The 17,172-nt window shown below is 37.3% G+C and overlaps 1 protein-coding gene across 2 annotated transcripts in view; it reads left to right on the top strand.

The window, feature by feature from the left end:
• Positions 1-17,172, top strand: part of SEMA3A (semaphorin 3A) — a 324,291-nt gene that overhangs the window by 253,676 nt on the left and 53,443 nt on the right. For both annotated transcript variants that reach the window (XM_039389081.1, XM_039389108.1), the window contains 2 exons: positions 5,639-5,732; positions 12,366-12,485. In XM_039389081.1, the coding sequence (XP_039245015.1) occupies positions 5,639-5,732; positions 12,366-12,485 (214 nt within the window). The remainder of the gene's footprint in view (positions 1-5,638; positions 5,733-12,365; positions 12,486-17,172) is intronic.

Genomic DNA, 17,172 nt, shown 5'->3' with positions numbered 1-17,172 from the left:
TTTGAGTCTGAAAAAGAGGACACAGGATAATGTAGAGACTATTTGAGAGGTCTTGAAGTGATCATACTGCCTGAAGGTTAGAGTTTGGGAGATGATCTTAGAGCTCATGACCAGTTTTGCAGGTAAATGCTTTTCAAGGAAGTTCCTTCTCTGTCCCCTTTAGCACAGCACAGGATTCCAAGAAAGTTTCAGTTCCAGGTCCCACAGAAGCTGGAGGCATTTCTTTGGGAGCACGATTTTACTGAAGATCTGTAACTTAGAGTGATTTCCCAGAGGATTTTAAAACTGGTTTCCATAACTATAATTCTGCTAAACCTCAAGTTGGAAAAACAAAACGTAATAAAGGTGTTGCAGAGCCCAGTGTCCCCCAGATGTGTGTGGGTAAATCCCCTATAGCATATGGAGCCTGAAGACTAAACGACTAAAAGTCAGAAGCCCATTGTGTGCATTTCTTTTCTTTTTTCTTTTTTTTTTAATAATTAATGATTTAAAACAGTTGCATTATTGCTTCAATCACTTTTCACCTATTTCCCCAATGGTTACCACTTGCCTCAACATTTACATTTGTTTTAATATTTGTATTTTTTGCATAATTTCTCACATTACATTTATTTGCACTTGCACTTTTTTAAAAATAAGCCATTCCGTGGGGATGAATTTAATAAAAGTTTCTCATTAAAAGTTCCATAATAGCATGATTCCCAAACCTGAAACCAAAGTCCTCATATTTAACAGTTTTCATGACTCAATAGATTAAGTGTGAAATAGGAAATATAATAACAATAACAACATGGCCATATCCTGCACAGTTGTTTCACTTAAAATTATTCTTGAAAAGTAACACAATTCATAAATAAATCATTTCTCATAGAGTAAAGTTTACTTAAAAGGCTTTCTGAAATACTCTTGATATAGTAATAAAACGTGTGCACAGAAAGTTGTATTGTGCATGAGGTAAATCAAAAATTCCCTGGAATTAATATATTGAAAGGGAGAAGAAAAAAAAAGAAAAACGAAAAAAAAGAAAAAGGGAAAAAACAACACCAAAGAGCAAAACCATCAATTTCTTTTTTTTCAAAGTCAGGTGTCTCCAATCAGCTGCCTCTGCAGTGTTCATTTCAGAAAGACTTAGCTCAGGCCTAAATTCACAGGAGGCTTTCTCTGTGGTCAGTGATGAGAGATGCTGCCCTTGGGAACTGCAGTTCTGAGCTGCTCTGACTCATCATTCAGAGGAACTTGTTACTTTCCTCTGACCGTGACTAGAGCAGCAAATTCAGCCACCCCAACTAATGCCTCTGTGTAGAGGGGATAAATCCAAACCTTAACAAGCCTGAAAGTTTTTCTCTGAGTGGGAAGTGGAGCTTTTCCTTTTGTATTTACAACACCGAATAGTAGCAGAGAGCGCAATATTTCAATGCCAGCAATTTCTGACTCAGTGAAGAGACATTGTCATGGGCTTTCAAGTCCCCCAAATGGATACTCCTTCCTGGTGCATTGTCATACTCCAGGCACTCTGGAAATCTATTGGGGCTATTTTTATTGGGGTTTTGTGTGGGGTGTGTTAGTTTTGAATTTTGTCCTTTTTTTTTTTTGACTTAACAGTTTGTTTTATAAAATGCTTCATCATAGCACAAGAGGGTCTGTCAAAACAGCAAGGGGAATGTTAATGTAAAAAATGCTCATAGCTAAGGCCAACTCTACCTTTTTCATGAAACAAAAGTTGTGATAGTTGGCATATTGAATGTTTCTGGACCATTCCTTGTTCAACAGCTTGTTGTGGAGATCAGCTAATCCCTGAAAGATACCCTAGAGATCTGTTCTTTTCTATTTATGAATTGGGGGTTACAAGGGTAAGGATATGAGTTCCTTCAATTGTACTGGAATGGCTGGGGAGCATCACTGCTGTCATTCTATGCCTTATAATTTAAACCAGTAATACTTTCTTAGTAGCTGTACACACTCCATCAACAAAGTCTCTTCAGATCATTTTTTTCACTACGTTTATTCATTACTGACCAGCAGTGGTTTCACTGCATTAAACTCTGCAGTTCTGTGAGAATTGCCAGAAAAGGTTTGGGAAAAGCATAACCTGGAAATTCAGCGGTCAGCGCTGTCCATACTGATAGGTTAGTGCTTCCCCAGTAACCACACTTTTACTTGCAAGGCAATTGTACTAAACTGGAAAACCAAATATATATATTTACAATAACCTATGTATGTTTTCATCTTCCTTGTCCTTGTTTTGTTGAGATAGTTGATGGGTTAGCTGCAGGCTGACACGCAAAAAATGGTTTAAGAAATGACCATTCTGGGTAGATATAGATAGATAGATTGATCTATAAATGGATATACTGTTGGTATACGTATGTGTATGTATATATAACATCATGTTTTATTGTCTCACTGGCTGACTGAAGCTGTTCAATAACAAGATATGAAATAAGTCTAGTCAAAAAGCAATGTCTTGTCACCACTCAGTATCATGATATGACACGTTATTTCAGTTGTATTTCAGCTGTTTGAAAGCAAATCTCTGGAGCCTTGAAGTGGCAGATCATGGGAAGTCACAATAACTTTTTCGTTCATTTCCAGGACTGAACTGTAGTTCTTTCTGGCTAAGTCTTGCCATCTATCACGCTATGTGCTACAGGAAAACATGTGTTTTAAGGAGCCAGAAGCATTATCTCCTACCATGCAAGGCATTTACTAGGTGAAACAATTCGTGTCATGCCATGAGCCAGCAGTCAGTTGTTGTCTTTATGAGTTTGTGGAATTTCAAAACCTAAACAATCTAATTTTCAGTAGTTTTACTATGGATTATAAAGAAGCATCAGCGAAATATAAACCTAGAGTTTAATAACCCATAAAACATGTTGCAGCAAGGTTTTTAGCTACGAGGATCCATAAAAGAGGTTTGAACTACATTGTAATGTCCTTTTGGGCTGCCAGGGCAACTAATGAAGGGTTTTAGACAATAAATTGGACTAATTTTTGAGTTACAAAGGCCTTTCTTTGTTTATTTTTTTTTCTTTTTGCATTTCTACAGGCTTTCCACCCACCTGGCAATCTTGCTTTGTCATGAATTCTTGTGTTTGATTCTATAATAGCCCTCATAAAACTTTGAAACATTTAGCATTTGGTGAATACACAGGGCTTTTTGCTGTCTATGGCTCAGGCATTTGCTGATTCACTGCAGTACCATTCTTTTTATTCAATTAACTGAAAAAATCCAAGAGGCAGCAAAATTATTAACTGATCAGGATTTTTCTGAGAACAGTGTGCTTTCTTTCTAGCTGACAGCTTATCTGTACTATGCAAAAAGGACCACACTCACACAGTCCCCTAAATCTGTGAGCAGAACCTTGGTCTTTGCTATCTCCAGGCAGACTCACCTTGCTGCCAAGTCATTTCCCAAGAGCTTCCATCTCCCTCCCTGCTGCCTGCACACAGGTCTCCAGGTGTAATTTAGGTGGACAGGACTTAAAACACCAGGAGCATAGCCCAAGTTTTTTGACCAGAGACTAACTCTTTGGAAAATGATCAAGTACACCTTGAAAATGAAGAGGTGAAATTTTACCCTGAAATACTGACATTGACTTCTCATCTCATCTTTTGCTGTTGTGGCATCTCAGGGCATAATTTGGGTGCAAATACTGCAGACCAGTGAGTAGTATAATCAAGTACATATCAGTAGTCATATTGCTTCCTAGGTTTTCAAAATGAGAGTGAAAAGTACGTAGAAAAGAGTTTATTCCTCTGTTGCCTGTATTTATTGTTGATTTCTAGATAGAGGTAGTTTGACTTCAGCACCCAAAAAGCTTTTTGGGCAAGTTGCCCTATTTGTGACAGGTTAGACTTCCTATAGCGTGTTTATCAAAACTCCTTGGGGCCTCAGACTAACCATGATACATTTATTTGACACTTAACAGTGATGTATTTATTGTCATCATTACTCACCCATGCATTTGGAAACTTACAGTACATGTCTCCTCATTGCATTTTAACTGAAATACAAAAACACTGTGGGATTTACATGTCATACCTCTTATTTCAAATGTTTTATTCCACAAACTCTAAGAGGAGGATGGATCATCTCTGACTTATGCTGACCTGGTTCTCCACTCGTTCTTGCCTGCTACACACCAATATCAACAGTTAAAGTGACATAACCCAGAAGAATACAGTCAAAAATCAGATCCTTCCTACACCAAATCACTTTCCACATCTGTTTCTTATTTGTCTTATAATGACACATGGGATTATCTTGGGGATATGTTCTGCCTTAACTGTTATGCCACTGACTTTACAGCCTTATCAAATATCCATTGGTGTGCAAGTTGAGCAGTTATCATCTACTATGAAGAAATGCCACTAAAACATAGATTGATAATAACATTTTTCAATAATGGCTTGTAGCGTTAGTGCCATTTTCTATTATTGAAGTTTAGGTCTAACATTCTCCTCAACGTACTGTTTTTATTTATTGTGTAAGATCTAGGTATGGACCCTACAGTAGAATCTCAAAAATATTTTTCTTTTTGGTTATTTATTCATTTCTGGTTAGAAGGAGCAAAGTCAGAAAGCTGGAGAGAAATAAGAAATGTGCCTATGCTATTAAGAAATAGAAAGACAAAGGGAAAGAAAGACATTTAATACTGTGTAAGATATTACATATACAGGATGACTATAAACATAATCAGGCAGGCTACATGTACAAGAACATGCCTTAGGAGATTGAACTTGAATCCTGAGATCAAACTTGATGATGTCCAACCTTTTTATCTTACAGTGCAGTAAGCCCCTCCAGATTACTATCCTGCTAACAGTCCATTTTCCCTTTACCTTTTTCTTCAGTAAATGGAGTGAAATGTGAAATTCATCTGGTTTTACCCTCAGTCCAAAACATAAGATAAACACACTATTCAAATTGATTGGCAGACTTGGTCCCTCCGTTTAAATTAAAGTAATTAAATATACTGAAAAGCCTATTGCTTTGGATTTACTGACCTCTGTTTGCTTAGTGTTGACTGAGGCCCTTTTTAATCTCAGTTTAAACCCCCATATGCTTTACCGTCAGCTTGTATATTTTAAAAGTTTTGTTGCATGGTTCTGAATAATAATAATGATAAAAAGCTCTCCTGATGCAGTTAAAATTGAATTTGAGGATGTATGAAATAGTAAGTCACTAATACTCAGACTAGGAAAAGCAGAATTTAGCATCATGTCATGTTGTGGGATATCTCAGAAAAGTAGAGTCAGGGAGAAACAGGTTTTATTTTTTTTCAGATAAAAGTTTCAAATTCCTGATTCATTAATTACTATTACTCAAATGTATTCTAATTGAAAACAAAAAGATTTCTATAAAACCATGTAAATTATATGTGAAGTAGAACAGAAGAGACTCAAGCTGTGCATGTGTATTTGTGCCTTTGACTAGCCTTCAGCACATACTGATTAGGAGGTGGGCACTTCTAGCAGATCCTCACTCATTGTAATTTGACTTCCTTAAGCCACAAACCCCAGTATGAATCACATAAACTGCACCCTCTGCACTCTGTTGTGTTCAACTCACTCATCAGTGTTCTTTCATCAAATAATGTTGCTTTTTCCTTTTTTTTTTTTTTTCTTTATCCCGCAGGACAACATCTTTAGAATGGCAGATTCACATTTTGAAAATGGGCGGGGGAAAAGCCCTTATGATCCCAAACTGCTGACAGCTTCGCTTTTAGTAGGTAGGTACCACATAGCAAGTTCAGTGAGATGTGCAGTCACTGTAAATAATTGCTGATTTTCTGCTTTTTTTTCCTCCTTGCAGCACCTATGACAGGTTTTTGTTTTATGCAATTTATTTCTAGGTTAAGGTAATTCTGGTTTCACTTTGAATACAGCTGACCCAGGTATCTTGAGATGTAAACCAAGATTCGGGTATCACAAAAGCTACTTTATACCCTGCAAGGCCTTGATTCTGCAAAGTGTTTTTCCTTCTCACTTCTAGGTCGAGGCATTTTAATCACCCAGTTTACAGGCTGGACACACTGGTGGTCACACCAGCACAGCTGAGAGCAAAGTGAGAGCAGGAACAAGTCATTCCTTGCATCAGTTTTGCTGCCAAGGAAAGTTTATCACTCAATTGTACCTGTGTGTGAGCTGAGACACATAAGCAGCCACAGGTCTAGGCCCTCAGGTGATGTTTCAGCTGAAGAGAGCTGTCTGACAGTGAATACAATTACATTCCTGCCCAGAACAAAAGGATTTAAATAAATTAGGTGTTTCTGAATTGGTAATACTTCATTTCATGGAATATGTAAATATAGAGCAACTGGACTGTGTCAATCTAATTGAACTAATGCAATTGATTGAATTTGTCTGATTTAACTTATCTAATTGAATTAATTATGTCCATTGTTATTCCTTCCCCTTCTCAGAAAAAGGCAAAAAGATGTTTTGTGAGAATAAATTAGGAACGAAACAGATCCTTCTTTCCATAACAACTCTGCTTAGGTGTAGCCACGTTATCCTTAACATGTAACTTTCTCACAATTTATTTCAACTTCAAATCCAACAATAGTTTCAGAAAATTGCAGATTCTCTTTATCTCAGAAGTCTTTGGGAAATGACACATAACCAAATAGATTGGTTTCTCCAGGACTTTGTCCATATTGTTAGTCTAGGGCCTTGCCTACTGTCTACACTTATTATATTTACTTTGCATTTAAAAATTAAGCTATTCAAAATAGACAACAACAGAAATTTAGTCCTAAGTGTGCCTCATTTCCTGATCTTAGAAGCCTGTAATGATCCCAGGTGATGAGCTACCCTGGGGACACACACTTTTCAACAGGAAAAACAGGAAAGACATCCAGATCTTGCTCTAACTTGTACCCTGTACAAACAGAAAGGAAAAAAATGTGTGTCTAAAAGGCCAGTGTATAAATTAGTGCCTGAAGCGACTTGAATTTGTGGCAGAGCAACTCTCAAGCGAATAGCTTTACTATTTACTTTAATATACAATAAAGAAAGAGAATGATGACAAGCCAGTATTACGTGGTATACCCGGTATGCAACTGCACAAAGTCAACAGTGTCTAGCTTTTCACATTCCTTTTTCTTTTTTTTTTTTTTGCTCAGTCCGGCACAAATATGATTATCTTATTTCCCTTGGCTTAGATTGCATGTCTTTAAAACATCTTTGCTTTCTTGAACCCACTTCCTATCACTATGATTTTCACTCCGTTTATATTTCCTTCTAATAAAGAGTACACAGGGCATGACCTTTTGTTTTCAATCAGGCTTCAGTGAGAGCCATTGGGTATATTAACACAATGGAAAATGGTGCAAATTCAACATTCAAAGCCAGTGACTAATTTCTACTTCAGTGACTTATACAAAACTCAGGGTGAGGCTAAAAGCAACATTCCGGTATCCTAAACACAAGCACCTTTTCTTCTCTGCCTCTTCATAGTTGCCTCACAGTCATATTGTGTTAGTGATTATTTACCTCAATCCTTTATGCAGAGTGTATATTTCACAGTGTACACCAGGTTCACCACAGTTTTCAATGTCTTTCTCCTCTTTGCCAAAAAACAAACACTTGCATTTTATGGTAAAATGATGACCCAAGGCAAAAGAATTTCCTGCCACCAAAATAGGTGAGAAACAGGGACTGAACTGGCTAAGCAATGACTGCATAGAAGGGGTTTTGTTCAACTGCTCTCTGAAATAGGTAGCACTGGAGTAAAGTAGTGAGAACAGCCATGAAGGCAAGAGGAGACTCTTGACCACAAAGGTCTCACATCAAGAAGGACGTGGATAGATTGCTTCTTCTGTTCTCCTGAGCTGAGCAATAACTCAGCTACTCCTGGCCCCTCATGTGCCAGAATATTTGTCCTCACAATTGACCATGGTTTTATCTAAGGTCTAAGAGGGTAACTATGTAAAGCAATTACCCAGCAATCATTAAAATGCAGTGTTATAATTAGTAATACGAAGTAACTATCAGGAAGATAAAAGAAAGCTGAGAAGAGTAATTTATATGGTTAAATACAGGAGGGAAATATAACCTCTCTTCTTCATCAGAAACACTAAACAGAGATTTTGAAAAGTGTGGAAGAAGAGTATGTTCTTGACACCATACTAGAGAGTAAATCTTAGGTAAGTGAAATGTAATCACCAAGAGGAATTTGGGCAAAACACCAAGGTTAATTTGCAAAAGATAACTTCAGATTTTAATAACCATTAGTGCCTAGGAGGTCTGTTCTGTATTTCAGCTGAAATAAACTCTTGTAAGTGTAAAGAGGATCTTCAGTTTTCCCTCTCTCCTAGAAAAATCAGTAGTGTTTGAAAAAAAATCCACACCAAAACAAAACCAAAATAAACAGTTCATCATTATTAAATTGTTCCAATATTTTGCCAGTATACATTCCTTGTTCCATCCACCTGCAAACATTTCTCATTGTTTTTTTAACAGCTGTTCATTAAAGTTAGCTATTGCTACCCTACTCTAAAGTAAATGCCATCTGGGAACATGATATAACTAGCTCCTAGTAATATAAGACACTATTCAGCCATTCCCATCTATGTGCTGCTAACTAAACAATCTCCTTTTGAGTGGGCTAATGCATGAAAATGTAGAGCCTAAGAAATCCCTGGGCACCACTAGTGATTATTCCAGTGCAGGAGGAAAAAGAGAGGCAACTTGGTTTCCAAGGAATGTAATCACAGGAGAAAATATCCCTGAATGCAATAGACTAAAGCAACTGTATTGGGATAGTTGGAAAAAACCTTCAGAGAAGGAGACACCATTGTCCCATGTATCAGTCAGTTTGTGTTTAGGAAATGACCCTTTGGGATTTTCAAAAGCTTTGGTGATCCAGAATCCTAAAAGTTGTTTTATGTTCCTGTGTTTCACTGATTTTTTTTTCTTTTACAGTTTATAATTTCTTTTACAAGTTAACAATTACTGCATTTTTCATTTTTTAAAATCCATTTAGGTAACTTAATACTCCCAAATATGTATTAATGTGATCTGAAATGCAGTAGCTTCTCATCAGTTAAGAACTTTAGTATTATATTTGTTAGAAATTAGATACTAAGTACATATGAGGTTCAGGATTTTAGAATTACTCTACTTTCTGGGAAGTTTCAGTTACTGACTTTAAAAGAAGTGAAGTCAGCTCTGTGTCTGCAAATCTCAACTTTAGTGAATAAACCTTTTACCCAAGGATAGATTTAATTTGTGAACCCTTTTACCAGTGAGAGCAGTCATGACATTCAAGGCTTGGTTTTGCCTATATTCCTCATTTGTTCAACTTCCTTATTACTTCCAAAAGAAAGTTTACACTTCTGTACTCTCCACAAATTATTTTTGTTAAGAATGTAATCCTGTTTAAGAGCTGAATAGGAACACTTTATCAAATAAATATGTATTGTTTAGCTTTTAGCATCTGTGTATCTTATGATCTTGGGGAGTTGTTTCTAGTTCCGTGCTGATTACGAACAGTACAGGTGAAAATGGTTCCTTCCTTCCAAAAATCAGCATTCCTACGGACTTTAATTGTTGCCTCTTTATTTAGTACAGTCAATATATGTATTTCTGTTTGCATTCGTGTGTCAGCATGCTACTCCTTTAGATTAAGGTGGTTGCTGTTCAAAACAGACTTTTTTCTTATATGAACAACTGAGGGTCATCAGCTAGTTCTGGACAGTTGTTGCTTTGAGCTGCTGGGCTGGAAATATAAAGTGACAAGTTTTTGTTCGGCTTTTTCCCTCCTTCATTCTATCCCTTTCAGAAATGTTTGTCAGTTTTCAAATTATTAGTTTCCACTTCTTAAATTTAATGAAAACTTCTTTTAAAACTGCTGACAGTAGAAATAACACAGTGAAGACTATACACGACACTGAAAAATCATTTTCCAGACCAGCAATGAGTAAATTTCAGTCCAAAAGAAAATGTGCACAGGGAAACAAAGATGAATGTACTTCTATCTAGACAGGAGGCAAAATCCTCATATAGCTTTTGAACAGTACTAACTCAAAGGATGTGCACATCTGGGACATGACTTGAGGCTTACCCTGAATTTAGCAAAAATTATCTAAAGCCTTACAAAAAAAAATGATATTCCTTGGTATTTCTGTCTGGAAGAAGTCAAATTTGCCTTTTTGCATGACTACAGCAAATTAGTTCAAACTGCAGGCGCTGGCCTAGGTATACTGAAACTTGGGGGTGCTGTAGGAGAAAGGATGGAAAGGTCAGCTAGTTTTCTACAGCCCCTTCCCCATTTGCAGTATACTGAAGCCAGTTATTGGCAAAACTTTTATCCTGTCACCATTGATGAAAAAGTGTCAGTTGAGCTGAGCACAGCCTAGAAAATATGTTACTTCCAGTGATGCTTATGTATTGAGTTAGAAGCTAAGGCGCCAAAAACACAGTTCTATTTGAAATATGTAATTTTAATAAGTTTTTGAACTGTGTTTGGTTTAATTTTAATAATATAGTATTAAATATAGATTTTTTTCTTGGTTGACTGACCTTTAGATCGGTTGATAACTAAGAAGAAAAATAGGCCTTGTTGTTTTTTTCTTTCCCCTTTGATTTATATTGATTTATCAGAACTCACTAGGGACCGAAAGACAAGAAAATGAAGATAAGGTTAAAGAAAGGTTAAGCATAGCATCAAAGCCCTTTTCACAGGCAGAAAAGGTTTTACGATCTTTTAAAATCTCAACTGCATCCTCTGTACGTAATAATCACTATAATTAAGTGATTGTCTCCCCTTCAAAAAAAAGTTGAAAATGACATAGAAGAATGATAAATCGTTAATTAATGATATGCTGTTCTGTTTCACTTCTGATTATACCTCCTGCTGGGCGCGACTGGTCTATTTGCTTCTAATCTCTGCTGTGAATTCATTCAATTCCACGCCTTTCTGCTATCATGTTTTCACCCTTCCTGACTTTCATGGCTACCATATGGTAGGTTCAATTTCATGGTATCAGTGTTCTGGGGAAAAGATGCCAGTGATATCCAATAGACATGCTTGGATCTGCTTGTCCCACCATGGAAATATCTAAAATTGCCATGAAAATTATAAACTTGTTCCTAAAGGGTGTTTTAAAATGAGGATATGGTAGAGTTCATCATGACCATGAAAAATTTATTACCTTGGCTAAAGAAAGAGTTATCTTATCCTCAAACTTGTCTTTTTTCACAAGGGACCTGTGTAATATGGGTAGCTTGAAAATACTAGTTGGAAGGAATAATACTTTTTAATTTCATATTAACAGTATAAGGTAGAGTATTTCATTTCACATACAAATGTACAAGGACACAGTCCTAAAAATGCATTTTTAGCATTTTGATTTCAGAGTAATTTCATGGACAAGCTCTACATTAATGCCAGAGAGATATGTGTTGTACTTGGATCCCTGGTTCTTTGCTGTGGGTTTCGTTACAATGTAGTTACTATTATTACTCGCTCTCGACCTGCTCCTTTGAATTTGGGCAGTGTCTCTCTCTGCCTCTTCCATGGTACTTCTAGCTGGCTGAGAAGGGACGCACTGGGATGAGTTTTGTCTCCCTCTAGGTTGTGTATGTGCCACATACACAGGTTGTGTATGGCTGAAGTGTCACAGATCAATTTTGTGTTCATTTGTTCGCTGTGAAATGCATGGGGTCAAGGTAGCAGGGAATAATCTTGTTTATTCTCTCCTTTAGCTGTTGCCCTTTGCCAGTATCACAGTTACAAAGGTGGCTGAAGGAGAAAGGAGTGTTCTGTCTTTCCTGTAGAACAGACTGTTTTCTGAGGATCCACTTGCGCAGATAAAAAAAAAAAATAAAAAAAAAGAAACAGAACAAACCCCCAAACCAACCAAACAAGAAGCCACACAGTTTCTGTATGAAAAAATGAAGAGACCTAAGGCCTTTCTGAGGCAAGAGTGAATGAGTTGGACTCTTTGGTTCCCAGGGTCACAAAAAAACAGTAGACTGGGAGGAACCTCCAGTCCAAATTCCAGTTATAAACAGGGTAATTTCACATTTAAGTAGGATTTTTGAGGCTGCATACCTGCCAGGGTGAAGTGTACTGCCTGCCACTGTTCCAGCCTGAGAATTCAAACATATTTTTGAAAAGTGGCTGGACCAGCAGTCAGGAGATACAGCTCATTTGCAAGAGGTTACAATTAAGCTCTGCAGTGAGAAAGTGGGTCTAATCATCTATTTTCAATGACAATACATTGCATATGGCTTGTTGCTTTGTAATTTTCTCATTATCCCTATTAGAGTAATATGAACATAGGACCAACAGATTTCTCTGACTTACCATGACTGGAAAATTAAGGAATGTTGCTTACAATTATGTCCTCCCACAGATGGAGAACTGTACTCTGGCACAGCAGCAGACTTCATGGGCAGGGACTTTGCCATTTTCCGAACTCTGGGGCATCACCATCCCATCAGAACAGAGCAGCATGACTCCCGGTGGCTAAATGGTATGTAAAATGTACATCTCTATGGTTACATTCCTCTGTCCATTAAAGACTACCACACAGCTTCACTCCAGCAACATCTGTGACAAATACACCCCTTGTTTATTTGGAGCAGAATTTTGTCTTAGACCAGTTAAACTAATCAAAAGTGATTTATAAAGGAGCACTTTTGTTTTGATTACACTGAGATTTGAGGAGGATGATTAAGTTTAAAACACATACAGATACTACAGGGAACACAGTCATGCAAGTTAGACAGAAGCTTAGGGCTTGTGGAGGCATCAACCAGACATCAACACAAAGTACCTCCAGAGCCTTGGACAGGACTGTGCTTTATACAGGCTTTAATTTTTTACTGGATTGAACAGAATCTGATACTGACCACCAAAGTCCAGCAGAAAGTCAGTCAGCAGAACTTCCTGAGCAAGTCAGAGTTGTGAAGAGTTTGGAAAAAGTGAAAGGGGTCTTGGCCATGCCAAGCATTTTGGTTTCAAAATGTCCAATATTTTAACAAGGCACAAAGGTTGCATTACTGTATGGATATTACTAATCAAGCCTGTGGTTGTTTATTTGCGTGCATGAGGAGAGAAGGATAGTTTCAGAGAAAATCTTCTTTTGGCTTCCTGTACCAAAATAGTTTAGAATGCATCTGAGTACTCAATCCAAGTTCTACTGAAGTCAAAATTCCAACAGCTCAAATAGAATTATGCTTAGCTTTAGCTATACAAGGATATGAGCATTTTGGAAATGAGAATTCATTGTCTAAAAAAGCTAACTGTAGCTAACTAATACTAACTCTATTCACTGAGTTAATTTATATTTTAATTTTTGAAAGGTTAACTAGCTCTACTTTTGCTATATATACTGCTTGCATTCTGGTTTTGAATTCACAAATATTTAATTCTTAGCCATTTTTCACTCCTAGTCATGTTATTTATGTCTCTGCTGAGGTTCAGGTTTTCTTATGTAGTTTTGCAATTTGGTGCAAACTGTTCACACAAATTTTAATGTGTAAGAACAGAGTATGTTTTGAAACACAGTTTCTTATTAGCTAGTCAAGAACTTCTAGTATCATACTGAATATCACATTAACTATATGTACAATCCATAACAAATTCAGTACCTGATTCATAATTAAAACCACAAGATGCTATTGCAGGTTGGATTAACAACTCTCTATATAACATACATTAGATACACATATCTAAATATGTACATGACAAGTTATATGGATCTGTATTTTAATATGACAAGTTGTATGAATATGATGTTTATGCTGTTAAATTTAGTTTTTGCCATAATTCAGGTACACTACTGTGAGAACATTTCAGTTCTAGAGTCTGTGCTTGTCCAGTACCCCAAAAATTTTGTTCATTTGGTTATTTTATTATAACAATAAACAAGATTTCTGGACTTCACGAGACAGTAAAGTACAAGGGTTATGGACATATCCATCTATCTTGGTACCTGCTAGAGTAATAAAATGGTAAAGATAACCAACACCCACTTTTGTTATGATAGTCATGATGACATAAAGCCCAATCATGCAAGCAAAATCTGCTTTTGTGCAGTAGATTTGCACAATGACAGCTGAGTCAGGAGGATTTATGCAGTGGGAAAGCTCAGCCATTGTCCACAGCCCCTGTACTTCATCGCTGAAAATGTGTCATTCCTTTGTGGATTCGGTTATCAGTCTTTCAGCACTAAATGTGAGAACTGCTTTTCCCAAATTAGCACTAAGGTTACATCTGACAGGGTGCAGAAACCACAACTGCTTTCTGCTCAAGATGGGGAGGAGAAGACAGTCGCACATAAAAAGCTGATGAACCTCAAGCTCTCTAGAATTTAAGTGTTGTCCAAAATAAGCATAAAAGTAGAAAGACAGCATTTTTTGTATCACAAGGTGAAGATGATTTCCAACTCTAAGTCAAGTTCTTGTACTATATTTCTGTATGGAAAGTTTCAAACTAATTTAAAACCAGATAAGAATCAAACTGAAACCTTTAGAAATTACTCTCATAACTGTCCATAATTTAATAAAGAATGATCCTTAAGTACATTTTTGAAATCTCTCTCTCAGTTGCAACTTAATGCTTTTACCTTCCTAATATGGAAAGGTTGGCCTAAAATCTGCAGTACAGCATTCCTATTAAGGGCTCTAAGGCTTTACTGTTAATTTCCCAGTGATAAGATCCTGGCAGCCTTTCCACACAGTACTCCTAATTTCAGCATCTAACAGGGAAATCCAAAAATGATAATTGTTTGGGTTTGAAACACTGCAGGCGTGCCAGTCCTTTGATTACTTTTTTTATTTGTCATTTGTCTTTTTAAAATATAATTATAAAAGATGGTCTGTGTTTGCATGTATTTAAAGTGGATATACTTTTAATGAAACAGGCTCTCAGTGAAGGATGAGGTGTGCTCTGCTTTCTTAAAGATCTGTATAAACTACTTTTGAACCTTAAGTTTGCAGACCCTTATGTGTTTTTTAGTAAAGACATAGATTGCTATGTAGTAGAGGGTTTACTTTCCTAGTTGCTTTCTACATTGTGTTTAGCCTCAGGTTAAAAAACAGTATTCTAATGGACATGTATTGAAAGCTGCAGAAGAACAGCAGTTCTGGTCAAACTAACAGAGACAAATTCTCATCGTCGTAGAGTTTAATAGTTAGGTGGTAAGGCATCCAGTTTTAAGACCTTGCTAATGTTTACTTCAGTCAGAGCAAGAGCTTAAAATGGCTCTTTCCATACTAAGGCTGAGGTCAGAGCTGACGGGGTGCAGAAAACACAGCTGTTTGGTACCAAAAATGGAGAGGAGAAGACAGTTGCACGTGAAGAGCTTGAAAACTTCCCAGAAATTAAGTCTTGCCCTGAACTGGCATAAAAGTAGGACAACACTGCATAGAGTGCTCAATTTTTTGGGATTTAAATGTGAACACAGAGATCCTACAGAGATCACACGGTGCCTTTCTGGAGATGCTCAACCTTCTTAGAGGATGTGTATGTTTTTTGGAAGAGAACTTTGCCCAGCCCAGCCCTTAAAGACTTTTAAAGTCTTTTAGAGATATTAAATACTCACAGGCGTCTAAAGCTTTCATTTTGTTTAAATAATTAAACAGTCACCAAGCCAACTAAAACAAGGGAGACTGATTCTATAGTCATGGAGTCAGGGTATTCATGTAGAAGCTAGGGAACCATACATCAGTCACTGTAGCAGTGCATATTTAATTATTGATACAGAGTTGGCCAGATGTGACAAGGAGGCATTTGCAAAAACACAGTAAAATAAGCTGGTGTTCAGGGAAGTCATTTTGGATATGAAAAGCTACAGTTCAGTGCCCCAGAATGAATCATGTACTTTGTTATAAGCCATGTTCATGCACACGCTGAACATTACTGGCTCCTCTGGTACGTGCATGGAGTTTCTTTGCACAAAAAAGCTTTGGCAGTCTAAGTTGGTCCCAGTGAGGGTCAAGAATAATTTTGACCTTTCAGAAAAAAAAAAATCTGAAATTGGAAAAAACATTTGAAACATTGGAAATTGGAAACAACTCCTGTCCAGCTTTACTGTAAGGAGCAACCTCTTCGATGTTACAAATACATCTTAAAAAGTCTTGCCTATAAGACGAGGACATGTTTCCTTTTAAATGTGCCATTGCCTCTCGTAGTTCGGAGCCATCAGAACCCAGTGTTATTTCGAGGAAGTGTAGATCAGGTCCTACTTCTATGAACTACTTCAGCAATTAAAAAAAAAAAAAAAAGAAATTAGTAGAGGCCCGAACAGGTGGGAGCAGCTCCCCCTGGTACCAGGGAGTTCCCTGGTGCACGACAGGCAGTGTTTGCTGTGCACCCTCCCAGCATTCATGCAAGGGCTGAGGGCATGGCTGGAGGCAAGAAGGCAGAATTGGCAGTGCAGTGTACCAGAGCAAATGCTAAGCAATGCAAAAGCAGTGCACCAAAGGCAGTTTTTCAAGCTGAAGATTAGAGGAGTGGAAGGAGAGAGCTTGGAGCTGCTCCCATCTTCTCTGACTTGAGCACAGGGGATCTGGCCTTATATTGTTAACATTTTGTAAAATGAATAACCATAAACATTTATTTTAAAAGCAAAGCAGAGTGAGGCTGAGGAAGATCTGATGGGAAATGAAATCACGAAAGCTGCATTAAGATAGTATTATGAATCTGGTTTTCACCCCAGAAGTACTGGCCTCACTCATATTCTTTTCTAGACCTGGGGTTAAGAGAGACTGTCAGTCTGGATTTCCAGCCTTGGCTTGGAATTTCCTTGCTTTTTATGGGTTTAAACCACTCTGTGATATTATTTTAGCATACTTTCCATGGCTTAATTTTTAAAGTGGAGTAGTAGCTGTGCTTAGTCCCCTGGGGTTATTGTCCTTGGTAATCTTTACTTTACACTTACATAAACAGCTGAGAATTATAGAAGCTGAGTGACTGCTCAATAAAAAACAAAATGCCCTGTTAAATTTCACAGGCTCTGAGGCAGGAAACATGGCCTTGATACTCTCCTGGCATTCAAACAGAACTTTAGCCATCGCTTTGTGTTGTTTCCACTTATGGCACTTTGTAGAATGTCCCAGCACTGGTATCACACACATTTAATTTTGAATATATATGTATTGCACAGGAGAGTAATGTGTGGCAAGAGAAAGACAAGATTTCAGATAGTTTATAGT

The sequence above is a fragment of the Pipra filicauda genome, unplaced genomic scaffold (genome assembly GCF_003945595.2).
Source record: "Pipra filicauda isolate LSUMZ 115617 unplaced genomic scaffold, ASM394559v2 scaffold101_size5749837_pilon, whole genome shotgun sequence".
In the NCBI taxonomy this organism is placed as follows: Eukaryota; Metazoa; Chordata; class Aves; order Passeriformes; family Pipridae; genus Pipra; species Pipra filicauda.
Note: the sequence above shows the minus strand (reverse complement) of the source record. Positions and strands in the feature narration are given on the sequence as shown.